Here is a 12,409-nt window from a genome sequence, read left to right as displayed (position 1 = left end):
CCAACTCAGCTCAGCCTCCCTTAGCCCTTGTTTTGCTCTATTGCTGTGTTCGGCTCATTTTGGTAACTGACTGGCTCTGTAAACTCTAACATTTGTGACCTTTGCTTTGTAGCCCCTTCACCTATATAAGAAAAGCAGTTTAAAGCTACTGCATACAACTCATTTGCTGTCTCTACAGGAGTTACAATGGCTCTACAAGGCTGTGTCTGTTGCTGCAAAACAGAGGCCTCCCTGATGTCATTTATAATCCAAGTTACCTTTTTCTGTTCCTATCCTAAGTTCTGGGCCTAAAGAAGCAAGGAACTCTGCTGCAATCTCATTTACCTCCTGAAGGCTGGAAGCTATTTAAAGCTTCAAAGAGATCTGAAGAACTCTTCACATACTCTTGATCATTCTGAGAGATTTTGTTTTGTTTTGTTTTGCCTTGTTTTTGTAGGACCAATTGATTTACTGGGCGAATTTGGCTTTCAATGATCATCACAGTCAGATAAATGTTCTTCTAAGGGTGGACTCCATGGGGCCACAAGTGCAGTCCTTACAATCACACCAGGGAATGTGTGTGTGCACATGCAATCAACTGCCAAAGGAGCATCAGCAGCAAATCCCTGCAGGAAATCTGTTTTCATGTGAAGAATCATCAAGTCATTTCATTTCTCTCTAGAAGTCACATACAAGGCCAAAAACTTGTGCTACTCAAGAAGCCAGACCTGTGGATGGGCTGCGGAAAAGACTGAAGAATGATCATCTTCTCTCCAAAGCGTAGCAGATAGATAAATGCTAATTTTGCTTCACTGGAACACTTAGAAAACGATGTTGACCCCTAATTAGTGGAAGGACGTACTAAATGATGCTTTAAAAGGTTTTATTGTTCTTCTTACCCACCCCTCACTCCAGACTGAGATTAGCTAGGAAATTTTATGCTAAGAAAATATTAGATGTTCACAGCCAGGTCAAGAAACCCTCTTTGCCATTACTGACAGCCTCAAGCACTTAGTGATCCATGATGAGCACATCAGTGGAAAACTGTCTAAAAATGTAAGGTTTTAACAGAGATCATAATCTTCACACAAACAAAAGACACTCAGAAATCTGGTGAGGACAATTCTGAGCATTATGTGTTGTTCTGCTTGCAAGGCATTTATGAATGGGCTCCCCTGAGCCCACCATCAAAATGAGCAGGCCCCAGTTAAATCGCACAGTAAGGGATCACATTATTAGGCACAATTGCACAGGTATAGCCTCTTGCTCAACTGCCAGAATTACTGTGAAATTCTCCTTGACTCCAAGTTCAGAAACAAAGCCTTGCTCTTCTCTTCCTCTGAAGCACCCAATATTTATTATGGCACTTGCCACATAGGATTGCGCGTTGCATCTTGCTCACAAGATTGAGTTCATCAGGTGTCCTTGGAGCCAGGCATACTACTGTAGGATTCTCATAGATTGAGTTTGTAGAAAGGTAGGGAGGAAAGAAGGGAGGGAACTGAGGAGAGAGAAAACTGAGGCTGAATGGATAGGACATTGGGTTTTGGCGCCTCCTCCTGAGTCTTGGGCTTGTTGCTTCCTGTGCCTTGAGTACGTTTCCCATTTTATTAGACTGGTAAATTCTTGTCAGGTTTCAATATAGTTCAAAACTCACTTCTTTTGGAAAGGCTTCTGCATCCCTCTCCCACCTGCCCATCAGTGCTCTTCTTTTTACTCTTAGCACAAGAGTAGCTTAGTTTACTCATCACTTTGGATCTCGTGATTTTTTTAAAATATGTTTCTTCCTGCTAAATTGTGAGCAACTTTAAGCCAATAATTTTGTTTCCTCAGTTCCTAGGAGTTCCTGGCATCGGATAGAGGCATAATAAATAAGCTGAATGAATAAATTAGTGAGTGGAGGTCCCTAATCTTTGCACATTAACCTAAAGGGCACCTATTTTAAATTTTAAAAGTTACTTGGAAATTCCAGCATAAGCATATGGATTACCTACTTATTCACATCAAAATTGAACTCTTGGCTTGCTGCTCTATTATCCAGGAGTTTCTGGATCACCTTTCTCAAGCAGTTACCAAGCAAGCATGGAGTAGAACTCATTTCAGTGTCATCCTCAAGAACAGAATGACTTAAAACACACACAAAAACAAATCATTCATGTAAAGTCAAATACAAATAACACTCAAATACTCCAGTAAGCTTTCTAATTTTAAGTATAATATTCATGCTATTTTAAAGTGTTTCTATATTTATTATATGAAATGACATGGGAAAAAATGAATTATGGGTAATGGACGTAAGATTAAATAAGATTGTTGGGGTCTGAGTACAAGAAGTTCCTCTAAGGGACCTTTAAGGTGACTCCAAGAGGATGAGTCAATGAGGCCACAAAAAGCAGCAGGTTTGAGATCATGAGAGGTGGGCAGCACTTGACGTTGTGTTGTGTTAAATTTGAGCAGTAACTTACAGGAAATGAAAAGCCCTGCAGTTCTTTTGTCAAAGGAGTGATGCGGTCAGATTAGCAACTGTGTGTCAGTGTAGTAGAAACATGTGAGATGTATGTGTCTGTTAAGACCAAACCAAGGCATGGCAATGGGATGGAGAGGAGACACACTGAAGACATTCATGAAGAGGGAGTATAATCTGGTGACCAATTCCATGGGAGCTGTGAAGAAGTGCCTTCCTTGGAATGTTTTTTAGAATACAACTTACATAACCAGATTTTTCTTCTAGTTTCTTTGTTGCTTGATTATAAATTTGGTACCAGGTCCAAAGTGTGGATGTTATTACTAGCCATCCATTTTTAAAACTCAGAAGTGAGACACTAAAAACAACAACAAAAACAACTATCAATTCTAAGGTGGGTTTTCTGATTTATAGGAAGCAAAAAATTCCAGTGAATCCAATAAAACTGAATCCTAATTAGGGATATACTTATCATTAATCAGAGATTTTATTTTCTGCCATTGACTGCTTAAATGTTCAGTGAGCCTTTGGATGGGTGCTAAAATCTGATGATATCAGGCACATGGACCATTTAATTAGCAATACAAGAGGACACAGAAAAGAGGTGTAAAAGAAATGATTAAAGCATAAAGCTACAATATTCTATGTTAACGAAAGTTTTAATATACATTTGACTTAAAGATGCATACAATGACTACTAAATCTCCATTCATAGGCAGCCAACAAGATATGAATGAATTTATTAATTTCAAACAAAACTTCAGAGAGTGCACTTAAAAAAATTACAAAGCACTTAAAAATGGAAATTAACAATGGAAGCAACAATGACTATAAAACATGATGGGATAAATTTAAATGAAGGGTTCAAGTATTGTTTGTAAAGTTCTTCAGACACTAGTCTTTGAAAAGTTTGTGCCTTTCCCATCTTTGCATAGTAAAAAACAAAACCACACACACCACTTGGTAAAACTCCACAGCTCTATGTGATTCATGTTTCATAACATGCACTTATGTGTACTGCTCAGTTATCTAGTAGGAGTAGCTCTAATTCAATGGGCTCATGCACGATCCCAGATGAGCAATGAAGTTAGCGCATGTCTCCTCATCCAGGTGTCATTAATTGATGCAGTAAAAGTATAGCAGGTGAAATAGGAACTTGATCATCACTTAACACTAACTCTTGTTAGGTAACATTAAACAGTGATACACTTGTACTTTGAGCTCAAATTAATAAAAAGGAATATCCACACCACAAAAATAAGCAAATGAATGGCATATGCAAAAGAAAATAAAGAGTTTGAGACTATGTTACCCAATACCATCAAAAATAATTACATCCCATTGTTTACGATTGATATGGTTGCATTATCTTTCATATTCATACACACATAGCTTAAAGCTTGTGTATTTTACATATACATAAACAAATAATTTAACATTGGAGCATGGGTTCAATTACCTATGAAACTGCCAGTGTTACAAAAAGTTACACTGACATTTGCCATATGTACATAATATTTGGGGACCACTGTGGTCTGATTTAAAACATAACATCGCACATTTACAATGTTGTTTGTGAAATGCTTAAAAGTCAACAATAGAGATTTAACTTGTTTTGTAACCACCATGATTTTGTTTCTGTTAAGTCTCCATGGTGCCTCTGGAATCTTAGTGAAATGTGTATGGTGTACTTCGCAGCAGCTTAGCATCTACTAGAGAACAGGACCCAGCAACAAGGAAACACTAAGCAATGCAGCAACAAGAAAAGATACCAAGTAATCTGAGTTTCCTCCAAGCTTCCTCCCACCTGAAAGAGCCATTGTCACTAACTGGAGGGATGCTACCTGTGTCCTATGAAGCCAGGAGTAAGGCTGAGAGGCCTTCTAGATAGCCCTGTTATTACAATATAAATGTACAGCTTGTCCTAGAGAAAGCCTGCCTACCTGTGTAGCACCTATTACTCAGAAAGCAACACATGATAAGATGTTTGGTGATGGTCTAATATAGAATATAGAAATTAAAGTTTTTGCTCTATGATTGTGATACTTCTCCAATTAAAGACACATTGGAGGAAGAAACCCCTATTGTGTCTACCAGTGCATTTTTAGAACATAATATTTTCCAGAGTCAAAGTTGTAAGACTGATAACATGAATCTTGCTGAAAAGCGACTTGGAGCTAAATCTAGCAATGGATTTGGTGTCATGAAGAGTGACAAGTACAACTGCATGTTCTTCTCCTAAAAAAGGGGGGCATTAGGGAAGCAGGGGCTCTTCGGGAGTCTTTACTAAAGCTCATCTATAGACAGATGCTCACCTAAGTGATCACGTACAAGTTTATACATTAAAAAACAAATCTGTGACCAAATTTCTTTAGTTTATTTACTTAACATGTGATAGAAGCTATCTTGACCATATTTAGAGAACAAAATCAGTGAAAGTGAAGGAAACTCAGAGGGACTTGGAAAGTCCAGATTATATCTGCAAATCTGGCTGGAGGGAGAAGAAGAATGTGGATTTGTATATAGTAGAATCCCATTATAATCCAGTGCAACATTCCACTGATCAGTAAAATACCAGAGGTCATGCAATGTTTCTTGATAGCACAGGACAACATAAGAGCTTATTTTAACTACGCTGATACAAAGGTAGCTGCTCCTTCTATTCCCATGACCACTTTTCCAATAGGTTTCTACCATATATATTTTGAGGCAGGAATATGAACATGGATGAAATATTGACACTAACAAATACAAATAAAATGGAAAGCTTCATTGTTTCCAAGCTTTTAACATTTAAAAATTATTTTTTTTTATTTAAGGCTTTAAGTTTATCTTCCTTTCACATTAAAGACAGGGAAAGGAAATTGTCAAAACTGAAAACTAAAATCATGAGCTTGGCACTTTTGTGATTAATTTGAAAGGGTGTCTATTTTCTTACATTATATACATAGGTTTATAATGACATCAAAAAAATTTAGATAGTACATATATCTGCATTTACATAATTTTGTGTCTTTGATATGGGTTGTGTGTCCCCCCCGACTTTTATTGTTGGTTTAACGCACACCAACTTTAAACTGCACTTGTTTTGTGCCCAAACTCCCTGCATCTGTGGCTACATCTGCCTTTTTAAGCAAGAACAAGAGCCATTGTATAACATGTTGCAAGAGATAAGAACAGAGACAGAGAAAGAAAGAGAGGCAAGAAACAAAAAAGATGGGGAACAAAAAAGAAACTCAGGTTTACAGAGAAACTTTACAAGGAAAATATCTCAATACAGACAAGTGAAAATGATGTGTCAAAATCTCTTATTTCCGTATTTACATTTATAAAAGAACTATACAATAGCATCATTCTTCAAATTCCAGCTCCCATTCCCAAAGGATGCTCAGTCCAGGAGAAAACACAATGGGGAAAGTGAATCAACAAGAGCAAGGTCCGTGGAGTTCACCCTGGCCTGGTCTCCAATGGAAAGTGGGGACTAGAGAGGGTGGGAGGTGGGGGGTAAGAAGTGGGAGGATGGGGTGTGGGGACATGTCTAAGTGAAGAGGCCCAGGCAGCTTCTGTGTGTTCATCTGTTTTCTTCACCTTAGGAATTCTGTTGCAGGTTTTGCTGAGAATCGGCTTGCTAGCTGGTTGTATATATGCCATGCAGTTTTTACCCTTTCGAAAATTAGATCTTCATGCCACTGGAGTTTGTCATCGGTAGGAAAGAAAAAAAAATTCATGCCAAATCATTTAGAAGATATTAAGTGCCAGCAGGCTGAGGGAAAAAATCATTTGCTATTTATTTAATGCTTCTTTTATTGCACTTAATTTGAGTGTGTGTGTATGTGTGTGTGTTGTTCCTTCTTCTGTCAGGAAAAAAAAAGATTCGGAAAGAGTTCTTTTTATAGCATGGTCATTTGCCCTCTCCCCCCTTTATTGATAGGTGGTGAAAGCAGTTCTTTGAGATTATTTCCAAAAGAGACAGTTTTCTTTTAACCCATCCCTGTCACCCCAACTTTAGCTCCATAGTCATTACCACCCAAAGGTTTTGTTTATAAACTTAATAGTTCCGGCAACACAGCTGCGAGTATTTCATACCCAGAATCCAACAGTGCAAGGCGGTGTCCATCCAGCGCAGTTGATTCAGATGGGGCCTTGCTGAGTAGGATCGAACCTCCTCTTCTTGACATTTCTTCCAGAGTGCGTCAAAAGAAGATGTAAGCAGAGGGGGAAAATCCACAATATTAATCAGATGATGATGAGAGAGTGGTGATGATAATAACAATAATAATGCTAGTTCCAGAGCAGGGTAATTAACTCACATGGAGGCAGTCTCCAAAATAACTTGAAATTGAAAGACAGAACAGCTAATGCTTTTGAATGTCTTCACAACATACCCCCTAGAGTATGTCCTTTGGTGAAGACCAAAACAAGCTTTGACTTGTTCATTTTAAATCACAGGAAGACCCTGAGGCCCAATTTGTCTCTTATTTCAGAAATAATGACACTGCTAATTCATTAGGTGAAAATTATTACAGGAAGGCCTCTTCCGTGAAGGGGCGTATTGGGAGAGCCATGAAAAACGGACAGTCTCGTAGGTACACCCTCCAGGCTTACAGCAGTTCTATAGCATTGGACTGGCCTTTGCCAGGGTGGCAAAAAAGCCTTGCTCTATTCAATTATCTTGCTGCCTTGGGCATGTGAGCTCTTACCACACTATGGAACAAGCATTTTTCATATCTAGAAAGTTGAAAACAGAGTGCACAGTAAGACAGTACACTCAAAGGAGAGTGGACACAGATTTGGGTTAGTGAAGCAAATGCAGCATTTAGCTTAGTTGAAAATCGGCAAGTTAAAATGCTTTGCTCACAGTGTCCAGTCTCCTAAAAAGTGGCTCCTATGTTTAAAGAGAAAAGAAAGAACCAGCAAGACACTACAAGGCAACAATAAAAATTGGTTGCAACCTCCCCATGGTCTGGCTTCATGTGGGGCATCAAGCAAGGGGCTCATGCATTTCGTCTGCATACTGGGCGGGTGCAAGGCTGCTGCCACCGAGGCATCATGCAAAACTGGAGACTGAGGAGTCCCCAGAGCCCTCATTCCCCTGCCCACTGACTCAGGGCCAGCTGGATACCCTTACAGGCCCTAAGTATCAAAACCATTGCAATATATTCCTCCTTCCCCACTAGTAATTCAAAATAAAAACAATACCAAAGCTCAAAATAGGTATAAAGGCATCTGCAAAGTTCTTATTTTTCCCAAGATGGTCACTTAGATGCTTCTCTTTTGAAATAACATAAAAGTCTTTAAAGAAAACCTTTTATTTTTAAAAGTTTACATTAAAACGCCTTCACGAGTAACCTAAGCGTGTGACTGACTGGCCTAGCAGGTAACCACTGCAGCAAACACTATCTGCAACAATGCTGTTTACTTTTCATCACCATTCCCACCGAGCCCTCTTTTAAGTCAATATTCTTGAGAGTGGGCCCTGCGATGCTACCAAGAAACTAGTGTGAGACCAAAAGGCAAGTCTCCTACAATGCATCCTCCACCAAGTTAGTTTGCTGAGGAGCACAGGGTCTCCATCTGCCACCTGTGTTCATATCCCTGGAAGGTAGGGGTTTAAGGAGCCACACTCTGTGAGTCAGAAGGAAAAACAGAACCTGCCTGACCTTGTGAAATGACCCTGAAGGACCAGGGGCCCCAAACTTGTGAGCTAGAGAGTACTGCTAGAACTCAAGATAAATGTTACTAAAGTTTCCTCAATAAATCTAAATGTAGAGGAAAGGGCAAACCAAGCTAGCACTGTGCATGTAAATGACTATATTGCCCACATCTAAATTCCTTTATTCAACTTCAGGAATGACAGGTAAGTAGCCATGTCTAAGGTCATAACATCAACAAAGTCCATTTTCAAATGGAGATAGGAAATTCCATTTCAGTCTGGCACACAGGTAACCTCTGATGTCCAAAAGCTTGTGCTCTTTATAAAAGTTTGTCTTTGAAGCTTAGGTTGCACCTTTTTACAGAAATATTGTTCTTCAGGATCACTAGTTCCCAGGTCAGACCAAGAGGCCAAGCCATCCTGCAGAACTACATATTTTTTTGGATGAAAATGGACTCTGAACACCAATGGGGCATTCCAGGACATTAGCTCTTACACTGATGTTCCAGCAGGTGGAAGGTGAGCTCCTTTAACAAGGGAGGCGACCCCACGATGAAGACAGAGATGAATGTTCCTGAGGCACGTGGACTGTGAGGGTGCCTCACATATAAACTCTAAAACCACTATGGCCACTGTATGTTGAGAAAGGCCTGAATTTCCTCTCTGAAAAAAAAGTCTTCCAGTTCAACTTAAATATGAAAATACAACTACTGTGGGTAGGTCCTTGCTGTCTTTCTTCCATAACGGTTTCCTCTGAATACCCTCTGCTCACTAGGATTCTGAAGGTAATTAACTTTCTTATCATAACTTGAAAGGTATTTCTGGATCATTATAAAACACTAGCATAATCCATAAAGCTTACATTGCCACAGCTTTCATCAATTTTTACTACTTCTAAAATAATCTGGACTTTTTTCTACAATATACATTATACACATAAACAACTACATGAAATTAAAGCAAAATTCTTTGCATAACAGTAACCATCTCTGAGCTGGAAAGCTTCTAGATCTTTCAAGGGCATGTGTGTATCCACGGTTATCACATTCTTACCATCATCTCCTGCACCCCGGCGAAGTCCCCCTAGCCCAATCCCTCCTAAGCCACCTTACACTGAGTTTATTTCCCTGGGGTGCTGGGGCAGGGAAATGCACTGATCTTCCTGGCCAGCCCGGCACCATGAAAGAGAAAGTGCTTAACCCAGCAGTCCCAGGTATTAAGGGAATTAGGCTTCTCATTTTTGGACTGGGATACAGTCATGGAAGTAAAAAAAGCAGCAGTCTGGTTATACTCCTCATGGAAAGACTAGCCAAATTTAATTCCATTTCTTAATTCTGTAGAAGTCAAAAGACCCCCCCACAAAAAAGGTATTTACTCTTTTGAGAAAATATAATTAGCAATATTAAGTTCCTTTCAGATTGTAACTGACTTGACAGTCAGATAACTTTTTTTTTTTGAGACAGAGTTTCGCTGTTACCCAGGCTGGAGTGCAATGGCGTGGTCTCGGCTCACTGCAATCTCTGCCTCCTGGGTTCAAGGGATTCTCCTGTCTCAGTTTCCTGAGTAGCTGGGATTACAGGCATGCGCCACCATGTCCGGTTAATTTTTATATTTTTGGTAGAGACAGGTTTCACCACGTTGGCCAGGCTGGTCTCAAACTCCTGATCTCAGGCAATCTGTCCACATCAGCCTCCCAAAGTGCTGGGATTACAGGCATGAGCCACCACACCTGGCCTCAGATAACTCTTAACGTTTCTGGCAATAGTCTAGATATAGCTCTTTAAATATCATTTTGTGTAAGTACACTTTGTGTAAGTATATAAACAGCCTTTTCTTTAACATGTCCAGTAAAATGGAATGTAGGCCAGACAGAATCTCTTAGACCAAGAGTAAGGGACAGCATGAGCTTGTAACACAAATAACTTCTCAGAGAGAAGAAACCACATATGATAATTACACGGGGTTATTAATATTAAATTAACAACTTTAATGTAAGGAGTAACTATGCCAGGCCAGTATGGCCACTGTTGAAACCCACTTGGCCACTGAATCGCATGGACAGAGCAAGTAGTGGGAGAGTAAGACGTGGAAATGAGGCTCCACAGACTGAGGTGTTACAGTATGGTTGGAATAGCTCAGTGTTCATCCTGTAGTCCTTTCTATTTCAATTGTCAACAAAAGTCATCACTATTACCTTCATTTATTTTCCTACCATCACCTAGAATTTCTCTTTTCCTACCACCATCACCTACTAATGTCCATGTAAATGACTTTGCTCACATCTAAAACCCTACATTCAAGTTTGGAAAATATCAGATAAACAGCCATGTCTAAAGCACTGAAGGCAATCCTGTTCACTTTTAAATGGAGATATGAAATTACCTTTTCATATACTTTTCACGTTTCCTAAGCTTTAGGGGAGATGCTACTAAAGTGATCTTGCTTTTTCTAATGTCCAGTAAAAGCAACAGCTCTAACAGTCAATTTAAGAAGTATTATTATTCATGGTTGGGTAGGTGTCATGGGTCTCCATAAGTCAACCAGGACAAAGGTTTGTCATCTCTGCACCACAGTTCATAACTTTATTCTGTGTGTGTGGGTGCTGGGGAGGAACAGGAGCATGGGGTGAATGAAAATAAATGTAGACACAGAAGTAGAGCAAATTGGTATGCCACATGACATGCCTATGTTCATTTTTCGAAGCATTTCACAGAGCAAGTGCTAAGACCCTCAATACCTGGGAATCTATAATAGACTAGTCATACCCTTAGTAACCTCATACTTCTGGAGTATGAAATTAAGCAAAGTTAGCTGGGCACGGTGGCTCACATCTGTAATCCCAACATTTTGGGAGGCCAAGGTAGGCAGATCACCTGAGGTCGGGAGTTTGAGACCAGCCTGGCCAACATGGAGAAACCCTGTCTCTACTAAAAATACAAAATTAGCTGGGCATGGTGGCATATGACTGTAATTCCAGCTACTCAGGAGGCGGAGGCAAGAGAATCCCTTGAACCTGGGAGGCGGAGATCATGGTGAGCCAAGATTGCACCATTGCACTCCAGCCTGGGCAGCAAGAGCAAAACTCCGTCCCTTCCCCCACCCCCCAAAAAAGAAATTAAGCAAAGATACTAACTTAAATTAAGCAACGTTACTACCCATCACATTACACAATATGTAAGAATATATTTTTTTAAATCTACCAAACAAAGCTTTTAAAAATTCTTCAGGAAATCTACAACCTTACTTGTGGAAGCCTTGTTTGCATTTACCAAAGATGTCTGACTCAACTACTCTACTAAAAGGAAGTATGTAATTTAAATTTGTATTATTATCAGATTATAATAATCTTGATACATCTTTGTTATCAGTTCACACACACAAATGTGCACATATTCACACATGCATGCATATATTTTCATGCTTTTTACCACCTATTTCACAGGAAATATGGTTTAAGAACTTTAAAGAATGGCAGGTAAGGTCAGGGCTCAGAGCACAGCTGTATTTCTCATTTATACTTGAGCAGGTCACATATGGTATGATACTTCTACATCTAAATTACTCACTAGTACATCTAAAGAAATGTGATATTAGGAAAATGCAGTATTTTCCCTGAGCAGTTACTATATTTTCCTTTAATCTAAAAGTTGAACTGCCCTCAAATTGTTCAGGTTACTTTACCAACTTTTCTTCTTGAATTAAAGACCTGGTATCAGGAGGGATTCCCAATAGCAGTATATAGAACAATTTTTTGTACAAATTATTTTCAACTTCTTATTCTAAAGGAATCTATTTTCTTTTTTTTCTTTTTTTTTGAGATGGAGTTTCGCTCTTGTTACCCAGGCTGGAGTGCAATGGCGCGATCTTGGCTCACTGCAACCTCCACCTCCTGGATTCAAGCAATTCTCCCACCTCAGCCTCCTGAGTAGCTGGGATTACAGGCAGGTGCCACCATGCCCAGCTAATTTTTTGTATTTTTAGTAGAGACAGGGTTTCATCATGTTGACGAGGATGGTCTTGATCTCTTAACCTTGTGATCCACCCACCTCGGCCTCCCAAAGTGCTGGGATTACAGGCGTGAGCCACCACGCCCGGCCGGAATCTATTTTCAAACATTTACACTGAACTCAATGAAACCCAAAGGCTTTCCATTCAACTAGCAAATAATTATACTTACGAATTATCTCCAGACTAGTATCTCTAAAACTGACCAAATGGTGGGAATACCTAAACATTATCATTCAGCACCAAAAGCCTTTTATTACAAGGTAGAAGTGTTATTTAAAGCTGAACACAACTACACAGCTACTACC

General features: G+C 39.5%; 1 protein-coding gene across 9 annotated transcripts in view; it reads right to left on the bottom strand.

Moving 5' to 3' along the window:
• The window catches only part of ADAM23 (ADAM metallopeptidase domain 23), a 200,991-nt gene that overhangs the window by 25,867 nt on the left and 162,715 nt on the right, over positions 1-12,409 (bottom strand). For 5 of the 9 annotated variants that reach the window (XR_013519073.1, XM_054257820.2, XM_078328302.1 and 2 more), the window contains one exon: positions 6,530-6,623. Coding sequence is in view for 8 of the 9 variants with exons in the window: in XM_008999320.4 (XP_008997568.1) it covers positions 6,530-6,623 (94 nt within the window). In the remaining variant the exon portion in view is untranslated. Of the gene's footprint in view, positions 1-3,083; positions 6,133-6,330; positions 6,624-12,409 lie in introns of those variants that run through there. The other 4 variants (XM_035305446.3, XM_008999322.5, XM_008999326.5 and 1 more) reach the window with 2 other exon arrangements.

The sequence above is a fragment of the Callithrix jacchus genome, chromosome 6, assembly GCF_049354715.1.
Source record: "Callithrix jacchus isolate 240 chromosome 6, calJac240_pri, whole genome shotgun sequence".
Lineage (NCBI taxonomy): Eukaryota > Metazoa > Chordata > Mammalia > Primates > Cebidae > Callithrix > Callithrix jacchus.
The sequence above is the reverse complement of the archived record's forward strand: the minus strand, read 5'-3'. Positions and strand labels throughout refer to the sequence as shown.